Source organism: Macaca mulatta, chromosome 1 (genome assembly GCF_049350105.2).
Source record: "Macaca mulatta isolate MMU2019108-1 chromosome 1, T2T-MMU8v2.0, whole genome shotgun sequence".
In the NCBI taxonomy this organism is placed as follows: Eukaryota; Metazoa; Chordata; class Mammalia; order Primates; family Cercopithecidae; genus Macaca; species Macaca mulatta.
In genome coordinates this window covers 80967762-80985102 of record NC_133406.1, presented here as the reverse complement: position 1 = coordinate 80985102, position 17341 = coordinate 80967762, and the positions used below count along the sequence as shown (strand labels likewise).

The 17341-nt window shown below is 44.4% G+C and overlaps 1 protein-coding gene and 1 long non-coding RNA gene across 26 annotated transcripts in view; both read left to right on the top strand.

The window, feature by feature from the left end:
• The window catches only part of TLR5 (toll like receptor 5), a 39057-nt gene extending 35982 nt beyond the window's left edge, over positions 1–3075 (top strand). For 24 of the 25 annotated variants that reach the window (XM_015114806.3, XM_077994267.1, XM_077994793.1 and 21 more), the window contains one exon: positions 347–3075. In XM_015114806.3, coding sequence (XP_014970292.3) covers positions 351–2927 — 2577 coding nt within the window. In that variant the 5' untranslated portion in view covers positions 347–350 and the 3' untranslated portion in view covers positions 2928–3075. 25 annotated transcript variants of the gene reach the window in all.
• Positions 3076–4083: 1008 nt separating this feature from the next.
• Positions 4084–7231, top strand: LOC144329633 (uncharacterized). Its single transcript, XR_013395184.1, has 2 exons — positions 4084–5355; positions 6973–7231. It is a non-coding gene; the product is annotated as an uncharacterized LOC144329633 (long non-coding RNA).
• Positions 7232–17341: the final 10110 nt, after the last annotated feature.

Here is a 17341-nt window from a genome sequence, read left to right as displayed (position 1 = left end):
AAAAATACAAAAATTAGCCAGGTACAGTGGCACATGCCTGTAGTTCCAGCTAATCAGGTGGCTGAGATGGGAGGATAGTTTAAACCTGGGAGGCGGAGGTGGCAGTGAGCTGTGATGGTACCACTTACCTCCAGCCTGGGCGACAGAGCAAGACCCTGTCTCAAAAAAACAGAAAGAGAGTAAGAATAGCTTTGTCTGTATCTGCCAGCAGCCACGTTTGTGGAATCAGAGGAATGAAGGGATCAAAGGGAACAGGAACATCATAGAGAATACCCCCAGGATCTGAAGACCCCAGCGCAATACCTCGAGCTTAAATGCCTGTGTTTTCATTCTCCCTTCTCCATAGGATCATGGGAGACCACCTGGACCTTCTCCTAGGAGTGGTGCTTGTGGCCAGTCCTGTGTTTGGATTTCCTTCCTGCTCCTTTGATGGCCGAATAGCCTTTTATCGTTTCTGCAACCTCACCCAGGTCCCCCAGGTCCTCAACACCACTGAGAGGCTCCTATTGAGCTTCAACTATATCCGGACAGTCACTGTTTCATCCTTCCCCTTTCTGGAACAGCTGCAGCTGCTGGAGCTCGGGAACCAGTATACCCCCTTGACTATTGACAAGGAGGCCTTCAGAAACCTGCCCAACCTTAGAATCTTGGACCTGGGAAGTAGTCAGATATACTTCTTGCATCCAGATGCTTTTCAGGGACTGTTCCATCTGTTTGAACTTAGACTGTATTTCTGTGGTCTCTCCGATGCTGTATTGAAAAATGGTTATTTCAGAAATTTAAAGTCTTTAACTCGCTTGGATCTATCCAAAAATCAGATTCGTAGCCTTTACCTTCATCCTTCATTTGGGAAGCTGAATTCCTTGAAGTCCATAGATTTTTCCTCCAACCAAATATTTCTTGTATGTGAACATGAGCTCGAGCCCCTCCAAGGGAAAATGCTCTCCTTTTTCAGCCTCGCAGCTAATAACTTGTATAGCAGAGTCTCAGTGGACTGGGGAAAATGTATGAACCCGTTCAGAAACATGGTGCTGGAGACACTAGATGTTTCTGGAAATGGCTGGACAGTGGATATCACAGGAAACTTTAGCAATGCCATCAGCAAAAGCCAGGCCTTCTCTTTGATTCTTGCCCACCACATCATGGGTGCCGGGTTTGGCTTCCATAACATCAAAGATCCTGACCAGAACACATTTGCTGGCCTGGCCAGAAGTTCAGTGAGACACCTGGACCTTTCACATGGGTTTATCTTCTCCCTGAACTCCCGAGTCTTTGAGACACTCCAGGATTTGCAGGTTCTGAACCTTGCCTACAACAAGATAAATAAGATTGCGGTTGAAGCATTTTACGGACTTGACAACCTCCAAGTTCTCAATTTGTCGTATAACCTTCTGGGGGAACTTTACAGTTCGAATTTCTATGGACTACCTAAGGTAGCCTACATTGATTTGCAAAAGAATCACATTGGAATAATTCAAGACCAAACATTCAAATTCCTGGAAAACTTACAGACCTTGGATCGCCGAGACAATGCTCTTACAACCATTCATTTTATTCCAAGCATACCTGATATCTTCTTGAGTGGCAATAAACTAGTGACTTTGTCAGAGATCAACCTTACAGCCAACTTCATCCACTTATCAGAAAACAGGCTAGAAAATCTAGATATTCTCTACTTTCTCCTACGGGTACCTCATCTCCAGATTCTCATTTTAAATCAAAATCGCTTATCCTCTTGTAGTGGAGCTCAAACCCCTTCAGAGAATCCCAGCTTAGAACAGCTTTTCCTTGGAGGAAATATGTTGCAACTTGCCTGGGAAACTCAACTCTGTTGGGATGTTTTTGAGGGACTTTCTAATCTTCAAGTTCTGTATTTGAATAATAACTATCTTAATTCCCTTCCACCAGGAGTATTTAGCCATCTGACTGCATTAAAGAGACTAAGCCTCAACTCCAACAGGCTGACAGTTCTTTCTCACAATGATTTACCTGCTAATTTAGAGATCCTGGACATATCTGGGAATCAGCTCCTAGCTCCCGATCCTGATTTATTTGTATCACTTAGTGTCTTGGATATAACTCATAACAAGTTCATTTGTGAATGTACACTTAGCACTTTTATCCATTGGCTTAATCACACCAATGTCACTATAGCTGGGCCTCCTGCAGACATACATTGCGTGTACCCTGACTCGCTCTCCGGGGTTTCCCTCTTCTCTCTTTCCACGGAAGCTTGTGATGAAGAGGAAGTCTTAAAGTCCCTGAAGTTCTCCCTTTTCATTGTATGCACTGTCACTCTGACTCTGTTCCTCATGACCATCCTCATAGTCACGAAGTTCCGGGGCTTCTGTTTTATCTGTTATAAGACAGCCCAGAGACTGGTGTTCAAGTACCATCCCCAGGGCACAGAACCTGATACGTACAAATATGATGCCTATTTGTGCTTCAGCAGCAAAGACTTCGCATGGGTGCAGAATGCTTTGCTCAAACACCTGGACACTCAATACAGTGACCAAAACAGATTTAACCTGTGCTTTGAAGAAAGAGACTTTGTCCCGGGAGAAAACCACATTGCCAATATCCAGGACGCCATCTGGAACAGTAGAAAGATTGTTTGTCTTGTGAGCAGACACTTCCTTAGAGATGGTTGGTGCCTTGAAGCCTTCAGTTATGCCCAGGGCAGGTGCTTATCTGACCTTAACAGTGCTCTCATCATGGTGGTGGTTGGGTCCTTGTCCCAGTACCAGTTGATGAAACATCAATCCATTAGAGGCTTTGTACAGAAACAGCAGTACTTGAGGTGGCCTGAGGATCTCCAGGATGTTGGCTGGTTTCTTCATAAACTCTCTCAACAGATACTAAAGAAAGAAAAAGAAAAGAAGAAAGACAGTAACATTCCGTTGCGAACTGTAGCAACCATCTCCTAATCAAAGGAGCAATTTCCAACCTATCTCAAGCCACAAATAACTCTTCACTTTGTATTTACACCAAGTTACCATTTTGGGGTCCTCTCCGGAGATTTCTTTTCTTTTTGCTACTATGAAAACAACATAAATCTCTCGATTTTCATATCAACACCATGTTCTGTCTCACTAACCTCTAAATAGAAAATAATAGATCTAGAAAATTGCAGCTGCCCTTAGAGATTCCCAGTCTCCATTGGTTTTCTTTCAGATCCAATAATACTGTTCTGTCCTGCTGTGTTGATTATGGAATGTATCCCTAATCATGGGAAGGACACCTTGGGAGAAGCTGCAGATGGCTGACGTGCTTTCTCTAGCATTCAGTCAAAAATGAGATGGTCCATGATTCTGGGTTCTCTGTGTTCTGCAAAACAACATTAAGTGGAAAACAAACAGAAGCAGAGGCACATTTCCTTCTCTTGCCACAGAAACAATGCCACTATTGAGTGCAAGTCACGCTTTGTCTTGTAGATAAGAGGTGGCCCCAAAGAAGCTGGGATGAATGAGAGTCACTCCCTCTCTTGTGGCTGTACCGCACTTCATGTTCTTACCTTCAGCTTCTCCAGGTCTTGCCCAGTGAGCCAAGAACTTTCTTTTACATGCTGCCTTTATTTCAGCCTGGCCTTCAAGACCTTCCGTGATTTATCACCAACCTACCTTTTCAGCTTTATTTCCTAGCACACCTCATTGATCAGCCGCTCAGGCTGTTGCATGAAAAACACGGACTTTGCACACAGATCCTGGGTTGAGTTCTGAGTCAGCTGTGTATTAGCTGTGTAACCTTGGCCATGGTATGCCCTTGCTGGGCCTACATTTTCTCACATAACAGCATCTATGTCATAGAATTCCTGTGAAAATTAAATTGGCCAAGGATGTCAGGGCCTCTCAGATCTTTTCCTTTGTTGCCCTAATGACCACAAGAGCACACACACACTGAAGGCTTTCTGGGGGCAGTCGCAATTTCAATGAAGTTGTACTTTTTTATCTTCAATGAAATCTATGTGTATTTTCCATTCTGTTCCTTTTTTTCGTGTTTATTAATATAGAAATGTGTTTTTGCAAAAGGATTAAGAACACTTAAAGCAAGGAAACTGTGCCAAAATTACCCCATAGCTTCACACACTGCCTCCTCCAAGTCCAGCATAACTCCAGGTCACCTCCTCAGCTCTCCAGACTGTCACCTTCTTCCCCTCACTGGGCCCCTCAATTCTGACTCCTACAATACACACACACACACATACACACATACACACACACACACACACACACACACTTCTCATCCCAACTTCTTTCGGCCACTTATAATCAATGAGACCGAGCTTGCCCTGCATCCAGTGATGGCATTATTTTCATGCACATCATGCAGGCCCCACTCTTCCTCTTTCCTCTGGATTCTTCTCCCATCTCTGCACATCCATCCTACATGCTCAAAATCCAGCCCATGAAGCTCCCTGGGATCCCTCCAACCCAAAGTCCTGTCTCCCTTTTGTGAAAACTCTTGACACTTTATCTGGTCTTTTAAAAGTAGCTCTTACTATCACTTCCTGTCTGCTTTGTTCTGAGCCTGCCTGGCCGCCCGCCCCTCTAGAGGATAAGTTCCCTGAGGACAGACCTTGTCTTCTGTGTCCTGCCCTCACTGACTATAGCAGATCACTTATGGTTTTGGGACCATTCATGGGTTTCCCACCTACACATCTGCCCATGCTTCTTCCTCCCCTTGGAATTTCTTCTTCCCATCCTACCACTTGTCTGCCTGGTGAATTTCCTTGATTAGCACGACTGCCCATCCCTCATGACCCCAGTGACAGATTTTCTGTCACAGATACATGACATTGTGTTGTGTTGTGCCAGTGTGTTTGTGTATGTGTGTGAATGGCTTAAGTTTGTGAGACACTGCAGTCAGGACCTTGTCTTGTTCATCTGTGTACACAGGCCCATTATGGTGCCTGGCCCACAGTATGTGCTTAATAAATGTCTTGTGGATGAATGAAGTATATTGGGAAGCCCAGCCTTCCTCATGTCAACACCTGCTGTTATTAGACTTTCCACAGGAGGCACAGGGAGGATGAGGGCCTGAAAGAGCAAGATATCCATGGAGGTGCTGAGTGGTGAGCTGAAGAGGGCAGGAGACCACAGGCTGTCAGACACCCCTGAACACCATTTCAAATGGCCAGGTGTGGCACAGGGCTCCTGGGTAGTGGGACAGTGGCAGCCTGGATAAGCAGCTGTGAGTGGGGCTAGAATGGAGAGCTGAAGGGGTGGGGAGGAAAACAGAACCCACATGAATTTGCAGTGAATAAGGTCTCCTGGAACCTTGTGCTAAGAAATACAGTAAAACAGGGCCAGGCACTGGTGGCTCATGCCTGTAATCCCAGCACTTTGGGAGGCCAAGGTGGGCCAATCACTTGAGGTCAGGAGTTTGAGACCAGCCTGCCCAACATGGTGAAAACCCATCTCTAGTAAAAATACAACAATTAGCTGGGCGTGGTGGTGCACGCCTGTAATCCCAGCTACTCGGGAGGCTGAGGCAGGAGAATTCCTCGAACCCAAGAGGTGGAGATTGCAGTGAGCCAAGATGGCACTATTGCACTCCTGGGTGACAGAGTGATCCTAACTCAAAAAAAAAAAAAAAAGAAAAAGAAAGAAAGAAATACAGTAAAACCAAACAAAAGTATACTGTGCCAGTAACAGGTATAACTGCAAATCAGGAAGACTGGAAAGACCACTCTGCCTCGGTTCATGCTCTCCTGTCCCACCTGCCACTCAGCCATGGTTTTCCCCCAGCTCTAGGGAGTGCGAAAGGGGCACCCAGGACACTGAAGAAATCTCCTGGTCAGAACACCTTGTAAGAAACTCCTAGGGAAAGGGGTTTCCCAGTCTGGCTAGGGGTTGGAGGTAGTGCTACAATAGGGACCTCCCTTGGTTTGGGTGACCATCGCTATGATTCTATTTTCCAAACCAAACCTGGGACATGTAAAATGACAAGTGCAGGTGTATTTACAGGAAGAACAAGCTGAAACACAGATAACTCTCAACATAGGAAAGAAGTCTATCCCACAGCCTTTTCTAATCTTCTTATTTAAAAACACAAATTACAAGTAATTTTCCTAATGAAACACATTTAAAAGGCACCTTTTGTGGTCTTTGTATAGAGTGTATGGGGGACCTGTTCACTTCTACATCCTAGCCACTGTTGGATTCAACATACCACTCTATTTCAAAACTTCCCTTTTCTGGCAAAGATCCAAAACTTACTAAAATTATTTTAATTTGTCTTCTTTTCCATGGTCAGGCCCAGCAGTTGGAATTCTTTTTGAGGCTATTTTCCCAAGTATTTATCACGTCACAAGACTTGCTGCGTGCCTGACAAAAGGAAGGCCCAACAGACGGAGCCACATTGGGAAGTGGGCCCTGGGGAGTCTGCTGAGATGCTGGTTGCTAAGTGACTGCCCTGTCTTCCACGGGGCAGTGATTCAAAGCCATGCCTCAGGAAATAGATAAATTCCACATAGCATGGACCTCTGGGGTCACTCCAAAATAGTGAGAAACTACCACAGTTCAATCTCAGAATGGCTAGAGCTTTCTGTAGTTGAAACTGTGACTATTCTGGAAAGATCTAGAATATTGACTAGGGCTGCTGAAAACTTCAAAGAGAATCCCACTCATGCCAAATACAACTGACTCTGAAAATCCCTTGCCAACCACATGCACTTGCAGTGAAGAATGTTTTAGAGAGTCTTGATATTATGTAGAGCAAATGTGGTTTGAAGTTTTAAATCATGAAAGAACCACATTAAGAGAACAAGAGACTGTGGAGTAAAAGTTAAAGACAGTTAAATGCTCATGTACCACAATATAAAATTGATTTTAAAAAGTCTACAATATTAAATCAAGAAATATTCCAAATATATGTATTTCGAAGTATGAAAATGCCAGAAGAAAGAACTAGACAAATTAATGATGATTGCCTGAGGAAGTTCTGCCCAATTATTCCATTTGGAGCATCTAGAAAAGCTGGAGAAACTATTTTTTAGAATCTATTTAAAGACACTGAAAAGCTACAAGGTAGTAAATGGGGCCAAGAGGCAAGAGAAGAAGGAAATCAAGAAAGATGACTACATTGCAATTAAGACCATCTATTCACCAAAGAAAGACTATCAGTGAATGAAAAGGGAAACTTTAGCATGGAGAGAGATATATGTAATACACGTATCCAGAAAGGACTCAAGCCAAAATCTAAAAGAACTTCTACAAATCAATAAGAAAAAGACCACAGAAAAGAAAAATGGACATGACACTTAAGAATTTCACAAAAGGATATCCAATGTCCAATAAGGAAATGAAAAGATATTCAGCCTCCTTTAGTCATTAGAGACGTACAAATTGAAACCACATCGCAATCCCACTACCCACCCACCAGAATGGCTAACATTAAGAAGACTGACAGTACCAAGTATTGGCAAGGCTGTGAATCAATTGAAACTTCCCTGCGTGATTGGTGAGAATGTAAATTGGCACACTATAAAGCAGGGTTCCCCAACCCCCAGGGCCACAGACCTATAGTGGCCTATAGCGGCCTGATAGGAAGCGGGTCATATAGCTGGAGATGAGTAGCAGGCAAGCGAGTGAAACTTCGTCTGTGTTTGCAGCCACTCCTCATCGCTTGCATTACTGAGCTCCGCCTCCTGTCAGATCAGCCACGGCATTAGATTCTCATAGGAGCTTGAACTTCGTGTACGAGGGATCTAGGTGGTTTGACCCTTATGAGAATCTAATGCCTGATGGTCGTCATTGTCTTCCATCACCCCTAGATGGGACCATCTAGTTGCAGGAGAACAAGCTCAGGGCTCCCACTGATTCTACATTGTGGTGAGCTGTATAATTATTTCATTATATATTACAATGTAACAATAATAGAAATATAGTGCACAATAAATGTAATGGGCTTGAATCATTCTGAAACCAACCCACCCTTATCCCCCACCAGTTGGTGGAAAAATTGTTTTCTATGAAACTGGTCCCTGGTGCCAAAAAGGTTGACGACTGCTACTTTTATTTTTTATTTTATTATTTTTTTTTTTGAGTGGAAGTCTCAGTCTGTCACACAGCCTTGAGTGCAGTGGTACAATCTCAGCTCACTGTAACATCCGCCTCCCAGGTTTAAGCAATTCTCCTGCCTCAGCCTCCCAACTAGCTGGGATTACAGGTGCGTGCCACCACACTCAGCTAATTTTTTTGTCTTTTTAGTAGAGATGGGGTTTCGCCATGTAGGCCAGACTGGTCTTGAACTCCTGACCTCAAGTGATCTGCCTGCCTGGGCTCCCACAGTGCTGGGATTACAGGTGTGAGCTGTGCCCAGTCGGAGACTGCTACTTTAAAGAACAGTTAGTCGTCTACTAAAGTTGAACCACACATGCCCTGTGATGCTGAAATTCTACTCATAAGTATATACACACTAGAAATCCATGCACTTATGCACCAAAACACACGCACAAAAATGTTGGTAGTAGCATTATTTGTAGTAGCCAACATTGGAAACAATCCATATGTCCGTCAACCACAAAATAGATCAATAAATTCTGGTAATTGAAAGCCTTGCAGAAATGACAATTAGCCAATTATAGCTACATGTAACAACATAAGTGAATCTTGAAAAAAATGTTAAGTCAAAGAAGCAAGGCATAATGATGAGACACCAAGTAGTTGCAATTTGAGAAATTTTAACAAGGCAGAACTCATCTGTGGTGATAATGAGGACAGTAGTCACCTCTGGGGAGGAGCAGGTAGCGCTGGAGGGGGCTTCGAGGATGCTAGATATGTTTTATGGCCTGACCTGGGTGACAGCAAGACTTTTGATAATACATCTTATCTGCACTGATGAATTTGTTTACTTTTCTGTGAGATACTAGATTTCCATTTAAAAAACAATTTTTCCTTTTTTTTTTTTTTTTTTTTGAGATGGAGTCTCACTCTGTCACCCAGGCTGGAGTGCAGTGTCACATCTTGGCTCACTGCAACCTCTGCCTCCTGGGTTGGAGCAGTTTCCCTGCCTCAGCCTCCCAAGTAACTAGGATTACAGATGTGTGCCACCAGGCCCAGATAATTTTTGTATTTTTAGTAGAGACAGGGTTTCACCATGTTGGCCAAGCTGGTCTTGAACTCCTGACCTCAGGTGATCCACCCACCTCAGCCTTGCAGAGTGCTGGGATATGAATTAGGCAGATTTGTTGGTTAAAGGAATAGAAACATGTAGCAGACTAATTCATGTAGAGCTTCTGGGACATTCTTCCCAAGATACCTTATTTTTGTCAGGGATGGCCTCTGATCTAAATGTGTTTCCATGCTCTGCTCCCACCAAATGAAAAACACAAGTGATTATCCTGGAGGGCTTAGGGAGATTGGAGGAGTCAGGGAACTGCAAGCTTTTATTACGAGTATTTGATATTATTTAAAGTTTAACTCTGTGCATGCATTTCATTAATAATACTTAAAACAGACAAAAACAAAAATAAATATGTACTTACATAAAATTAAGACAGTAACTCCTGCCCTTGGCAGAAGACGGAGAATCTAGAAATAATTAGCCAAAATTCTAAAATTAAGCCACCAACAAAAAAAATTATTTCAACAGGTGAATATGCATACAAATGATATACACACACATATATAATATATTTTATGTATAATGTTTTGCCCAATTTTATTTTTCTTAAGATTAAAGGCACTTTTAATCTCTTTTACTTAGCAATTAAATATTTGATTTCTTCATGGCCACAATAACTTCCATTTAGATAGACCTTTAAGAAATTAAACATTTTGGCCGGGCGCGGTGGCTCAAGCCTGTAATCCTAGCACTTTGGGAGGCCGAGACGGGCGGATCACGAGGTCAGGAGATCGAGACCATCCTGGCGAACACGGTGAAACCCCGTCTCTACTAAAAAAATACAAAAAAACTAGCCGGGCGAGGTGGCGGGCGCCTGTAGTCCCAGCTACTCGGGAGGCTGAGGCAGGAGAATGGCGTAAACCCGGGGGGCGGAGCTTGCAGTGAGCTGAGATCCGGCCACTGCACTCCAGCCCGGGCGACAGAGCCAGACTCTGTCTCAAGAAAAAAAAAAAAAAAGAAATTAAACATTTTTATTTCACAGAAAATTCCATGGAAAGAACTCACTAAGGCTTCCATGGTCCTCTTAGACACCACAGTCCAGGAGAGTCTGACAAGGTGGCTTTATTCCTGAAACTCAGGGGTCTGATCCAACGAACTGGAAATTGTGTTTCTTTTCCCAGCTCAGGCTATTCACCTCCTCAGGCCCCTGTTTTCCTGTCTCCTCCCCAGGAAGGTTGCGATAAAAATCAATGACATCATGTCTCATCGGGCCCCAGCCACCCTTCAGGAAGCAGGTGCTTTGGCGGAGTGGAGACTGGGGCATTTTTCTGCTGCGCTGGCCTGCCTCTGCCGTTAGCCCTAGGGGCCTAACACTTGAGGTCACCTTCATGGTTTTTCCAGTGACCTTGGCCACTAATGAGCTCCCAGGGTTTTCCCTAGCTGCAGCTGTGTTATAGTGCCAGGATCTTCCAAGCCTGCAGGTTGTGCCAAACCTGGAAGGATTTGCAAAAGTAAGTCACCAGTAGTTTCCATGCACTGGTCCTGTGAAAACAAAAGAAGCTTTTTGGAGTGTGAACTAGGGATCACCACTGGTTATTTAAGGAAGACACTCAGGCTTACGTGTGAAATAAAGGAGAAGCTGGTGTGGGGAGTTCCTGGCTGGCAAGGGACAACCCCAACGTGAGCCTCGGGTGAGGAGTTCCCCAGCCGGCTTCTTCTGGGCTTGGAATGAGAATGCGGAGTTGCAGTCTTAGCTGTGTGTTGTTTCACCCCTTGGAGCTTCAGGGTTTGGTTTGTTGTTGTTGTTTCCCCCAGGATTAAAAGGTATATGGAACTAATTAGCACAGTTCCTAGCACAAAATAAATGCACATTAACACCTGGTAGTGCAGAAACAGAAACTATGTTGTGGAAAAGTTGACCATCTAGGTTTCTCTGGGTTCCACAGGTCTGCTTCTAGTTCCACTGGTCTGGACACAGTTCCTTGTCCCTGGGGTGAATCTAATCTCTTTGGAGGTCAAGGCAATACCTCTGGAAATCTGAGAAGAAAATCAGTAAACTGGGTTTTTCTTAAACATACAATAAAATGGATAAAGTCCAAATGTATATTTCAGTGTCTACACCCATGTAACCATTACCTCCATCAGCATATAGAATGTTTCCTTTGCTCCAGAAAGTTCCCTCCTTCCCTTTCCTGCCAATCCTTACCCCTGCCCCAACTCAGACAACCACTGTTGTAATCTATCAACATAGACTGATTTTGGCTGCTCTAGAACTTCATTGATTGAATCATTTGATCAACCTTTGCATCTGTCTTCCTTTATGTAACATAATTTTTTGAGATGCTTCCAGGATATTATAATATCAGTGAGCTTCCTTTTTATTGCAGTGTGGATACGTTACAATTTATTTATCCAGTCTCCTATTGAGGGACACCTGGATTGTTTCCAGTTTTTAGCTATTAGAAATAAAGCTACTATGTCCATTCATTTACAAATATTTTTGTGGACATGTTTTCCTTTCTCTTGGATAAACATGTAGGAGTGAAATTGCCAGGTCATAAGGTAGGTGTATGTTCTCCTGTTGTATTAGTCTGTTTTCATGCTGTTGATAAAGGCATACCCAAGACCAGGCAGTTTACAAAAGAAAGAGGTTTATAGCCTGGGTACAGTGGTTCCAACCTGTAATCCAGCACTTTGGGAGGCTGAGGCATGTGGATCACCTGAGGTCAGGAGTTTGAGACCAGCCTGGCCAACGTGGCAAAACCCCGTCTCTACTAAAAATACAAAAATTAGCCAGGCATGGTGGCATGTGCCTGTAATCCCATCTACTAGGGGGGCTGAGGCAGGAGGACTACTTGAACCCAGGAGGCAGAGGTTGCAGTGAGCCGACATTGTGTCACTGCACTCCAGCCCGGGCAACAGAGCAAGACTTCATCTCAAAAAAAAAAAAAAAAAAAAGAGGTTTATTGGACTTACAGTTCCATGTGGCTGGAGAAGCCTCACAATCATGGTGGAAGGTGAAAGGCACATCTCACATGGCAGCAGACAAGAGAAGAGAGCTTGTAGAGGGAAACTCCCCCTTACTACACCATCAGATCTCATGAGACTCATTTGCTATCATGAGAATAGCACAGGAAAGACATGCCCCCATGATTCAATTACCTTTCACTAGATCCCTCCCACAACATATGGGAATTCAAGGTGACATTTGGGTGGGGACACAGCCAAACCATATCATTCTGCCCCTGTTCCCTCCCAAATTTCATGTCCTCACATTTCAAAGACAATCATGCCTTCCCAATAGTCCCCCAGAGTCTTAACTCATTTTAGCATTAACTCAAAAGTCCACAGTGCAATGTCTCATCTGAGACCAGGCAAGTCTCTTCTGCCTATGAGCCTGTAAAATCAAAAGCAAGTTAGTTACTTCCTAGATACAGTGGGGGTACAGGCCTTGGGTAAATACAGCCATTCCAAATGGGAGAAATTGGCCAAAATGAAGGGGTTACAGGACCCATGCAAGTCTGAAATCCAGCAGGGCAGTCAAATCTTAAAGCTCCCAAATTATGTCCTTTGATTCCATGTCTCACATCCAGATCACGCTGATGCAATAGGTAGGTTCCCATGGTCTTGGGCAGCTCCACCCCTGTGGCTTTGCAGTGTATAGCCTCTCTCCCAGCTGCTTTCATGGGCTGGCATTGAGTGTCTGCAGCTTTTCCAGACACACAGTGCAAGCTGTCAGTGGATCTACCATTCTGGGGTCTGGAAGACAGTGGCCCTCTTCTCACAGCTTCACTAGGTAGTACCTCAGTAGGGACTCTCTGTGGGGACTCTGACCCCACATTTCCCTTCTGCACTGCCCTAGCAGAGGTTCCCCCTGAGAGCCCTGCCCCTGCAGCAAACTTCTGCCTGGACGTCCAGGTGTTTCCACACATCCTCTGAAATCTAGGCAGAGGTTCCCAAAACCTCAATTCTTGACTTCAGTGCACTCGCAGGCTCAACACCATGTGGAAGCTGCCAAGGCTTGAGGCTTGCACCTTCTGAAACCACAGCCTGAGCTCTACGTTGGCCCCTTTCAGCTACAGCTGGAGCAGCTGGGACCAAGTCCCTAGGCTGCACACAGCATGGGGAACCTGGGTCTGGCCCATGAAACCACTTTTTCCTTCTAGGCCTCTAAGTCTGTGATGGGAGGGGCTGCTGTGAAGCCCTCTGACATGTCCTGGAGGCATTTTTCCCATTGTCTTGGGGATTAACATTTGGTTTCTCATTACTTATGTAAATTTCTGCAGCCAGCTTGAATTTCTCCTCAGAAAATGGGATTTTCTTTTCTATCTCATTATCAAGCTGCAAATTTTCTGAACTTATATGCTCTGCTTCCCTTATAAAACTGAATGCCTTTAACAGCACCCAAATCACCTCTTGAATGCTTTGCTGGTTAGAAATTTCTTCTGCCAGATACCCTAAATCATCTTTCTCAAGTTCAAAGTTCCACATATCTCTAGGGAAGGGACAAAATGCCACCAGTCTCTTCGCTAAAACATAAAAAGAGTCACCTTTGCTCCAGTTCCCAACAAGTTTCTCATTTCCATCTGGGACCACTTCAGCCTGGACTTAATTGTCCATATCGCTATTAGCATTTTGGGCAAAGCCATTCAACAAGTCTCTAGGAAGTTCCAAACTTTTGTACATTTTCCTGTCTTCTTCTGAGCCCTCCAAACTCTTCCAACGCCTGCCTGTTACCCAGTTCCAAAGTTGCTTCCACATTTTTGGGTATCTGTTCAGTAGCACCCCAGTCTACTGATATTAATTTACTGTATTAGTCCATTTTCACACTGCTGATAAAGACATACCCAGACTGGGCAATTTACAAAAGAAAGGTTTATTGGACTCACAGTTCCACATGGCTGGGGAGGCCTCAAAATCATGGCAGAAGGTGAAAGCCACATCTTAGATGGTGGCAGACAAGAGAAAAGAGCTTTTCAGGGAAACTCCCCCTTATAATACCATCAGATCTCATGAGACTCATTTGCTATTGTGAGAACAGCATGGGAAAGAACTGCCCCCATGATTCAATTACCTTTCACTGGGTGCCTCCCACAACACATGGGAATTCAAGATGAGATTTAGATGGGGACACAGCCAAACCATATCACCTGTAAAAGAAACCACCAAGCTGTTTTCTAAAATAATGGTAACGTTTTATACTTCTCCCAGCTATGTATGAGGTTCCAGTTGCTCCATATCCTTGTCAACACTTGATATGGTCAGTGTTTTGCATTTTAGCCATCCTATTGGGTGTGAAGTAGTAGCTCATAGTAGTTTCATTTGCATTTCCCTAATGACTAACATGCTGAGTACCTGTTCACATGCTTATTAGCCATTCATGTATCTTCTTTTATGGAGTGCCTGGTCAAGATTTGTGCTCATTTTAACTGAGTTGCTTGTCTTTTAGTATTTATTTGTAGGCATGTTTTATGTATTCAGATACAAGTCTTTATCAGATATATGTATCACTATTATTTTCTCACACTCTGTGGTTTGCCTTTTCATTTTATTAACAATCAGTAAAGCTTTTAAATTTTGATGAAGTCCAATTTATCTATTTATTTTATGGTTTGTATTCTTGTATCCTGTCTAGGAAACATTTGCCTACACCAAGATCATAAAGATGTTTTCTTCTAGAGGATTTCTAGTTTTAGCTCTTTATGTTTAAATTGAGGGAAACTAAATGTATGGCCTTAAGGAGCTGTTCCAGCCTTAGACTATACACCAGCAGAAAGGAACTCACAGCACTGAAAATATTGTTCTCCGCCCTCCCTCATCCCTCTTCTTCCTTAATGGGAAGAAAGAGTAAGAAGCTGTTCCCTCCAGCTGAAAGCAAAGGAGTACCCTAGCCCTCTGTGATAGCTGACGGCAGCATCTTTGTTAAGCAAATGGATTGTCTCTGCCAAGAAGGAAGAAAAAAAGAAGCATTAATTGGGCACCTTCTGCTTCCAGGCTCCATTCTAGAGAATTTACCTAAATCGTCTCATTGAATTCACATAACTAGATAATGTAAAGAGTGGTCACTTCCCCATTTCACAGATCAGGAAACTGAGACTCCGACTTAAAAGATGAAGCAACTTTCCTAGCTAGTGATTCCAATCTGAGTTTTGCTGATTCTTTGCTTAACCTTCCTCCACCCCCGAAATGCCCCTTTTCTTCTCCTCAGGGTGGCTCTCCCGGAGAGGCTGCTCTGTTTGCTGGAATTTACCTTGTTCTCTCCTCACTGCTGAAGCACTGTCACTGCGTCCTAACAAAACACCACAGGATCCATAAGACATTGCCTCTCATTGGAGGTTTGCTCCTTCTCCCTATCTCAGACAGGATTCAATCAAGAAAACAGAAGCCACTGTATGTACTCCAGGTGTTCAAAGTTTTAATTTAGAGAAGTAAGGGTATACTGAAATATTGCAAGACCTGGGGAAGGGGAGGTCAGGAAAGTTGACACTAAAGACCTCATCCCAAAACACTCAAAGAGATGTACACATCCCACGATTGTTGGCAGCAGCAAGCATGTTTGTTCCCAAATCTCAACTCCTTACAGATCTGGCTGTAACTACCCCTGAAGAACAAAAGACCTTTCCCCTGCCTCTGTCCTAATCTCAAGGGTGCTTCTCATTTGCAAACTCGAACCAGGAACCAGACAGGGACAGAGTTCGGGGAAGTATTCCTGGCTTTGCTTCTCTCTGCAGAAGGGACTTTGGCTCTGAGGGAGAGCCAGGGGTTGGTGGTAATGCCAAGTTTACCTGGGACAATCCAGCACTCTCTCTGAGGATGGCTCCAGCCCCTTGAGGGGAGTCAGCACCCTGTGAATAGCATTTTCAGCCTCTCCCAGGAAGCTGGGGCTTGGAGTGGGAGTGTCCCCCCCAGGAGAGTGGCAGGGGCAGGATGATTCAGGGTCAGCCCAAACCTTAGAGACATTCCCCAAGGTGGCCAAGGCAACCATGAGCAAGAGCCAATGCCTTAGTCAACAAGACAATGGAGGGCAGCTCATCTGAAGGGCAAAGCAAAGGCCGAAGTGAGAGAAGTAAGCGCTGTGACATGGAGACCAGGTCAGGACAGGATGGATGGCTTGGGAACCAGGCTCTTAAGGAGAGAATACTCAGCACTTCTGAGAACACGACAGCTCGAGGACCCGTGCTGGCCTGGGCCCGCTCCCACGGCCCCTGATGGGAGCCTGTGTGCTCTGCAGAGAGCTGTGCCCTGTGATCAGGGAGTCTGCGACCTGGGAGGGAATACACTCAATCTCACACGGGTGGTGGAAACCTGTGCTCCCTGCACAGCCAGGGAAGATAGTGAGCTGCTTTGTGAGTGTGAGACATGAGGGGACTTACAGGTACAACAGCCAATTGACTCAAGCAAAACAATTGCAGGAAAGAAAAGGCTTTGTGAATTATGGAGTGCTGTGGGCTGAGTTGTGGACCCCCAAAATTTATTTGTTGAAGTCCTACCCCTAGTGTCTCAGAATGTTCCTTTATTTGGAGATAGGGTCTGATAGAGTTTAGATATTTGTCCCCCCAAATCTCATGTTGAAATGTAGTCCCCAGTGTGGAAGGTGGGGCCTGGTGGGAGGTGACTGGCTCATGGAGGAGGATTTCTCATGACGGGTTCAGCCCCATCCTCATGGTGCTGTCCTCATGACAGTGAGTGAGTTCTCGTGAGATCAGGTGGGCTGAAAGTGTGTGGCCCCTCCTTCTCCCTCTCTTGCTCCTGCTTTGACCATGAAACCTGCCTGCTCCGCTTGCCTTCTGCCCTGAGTAAAAGCTCCCTGAGGCCTCCCCAGAAGCTGAGTAGATGCCATAGCCATGCTTCCTGTACAGCCCGGAGAACCATGAGCCAATTAAACCTCTTTCCTTGATAAGTTACCCACCCTCAGGTATTTCTTTATAGCAGTGCGAGAACAGACTAACACAGGATCATTGCAGGTGGAATCAGGTAAGACAAGGTTATACTATAGTAGGAAGGGGTTAATCCAATATGACTAGTGTCCTTAAAAAATGGGAAATTCATCAAGGGCAGATTGGATAAAGGAAATGTGGTACGTATACACTATGGAATACTTCACAGCTATAAAATAGGAGAAGATTATGTCCTTTGCAGAAACATGAATGGAGGTAGAGGCCATCATCCTTAGCAAACTAATGCAGGAACAGAAAACCAAATGCCACATGTTCTCACTTATAAGTGGAAGGTAAATTATGAGAACACATGGACACATAGAGGGGAACAGCACACA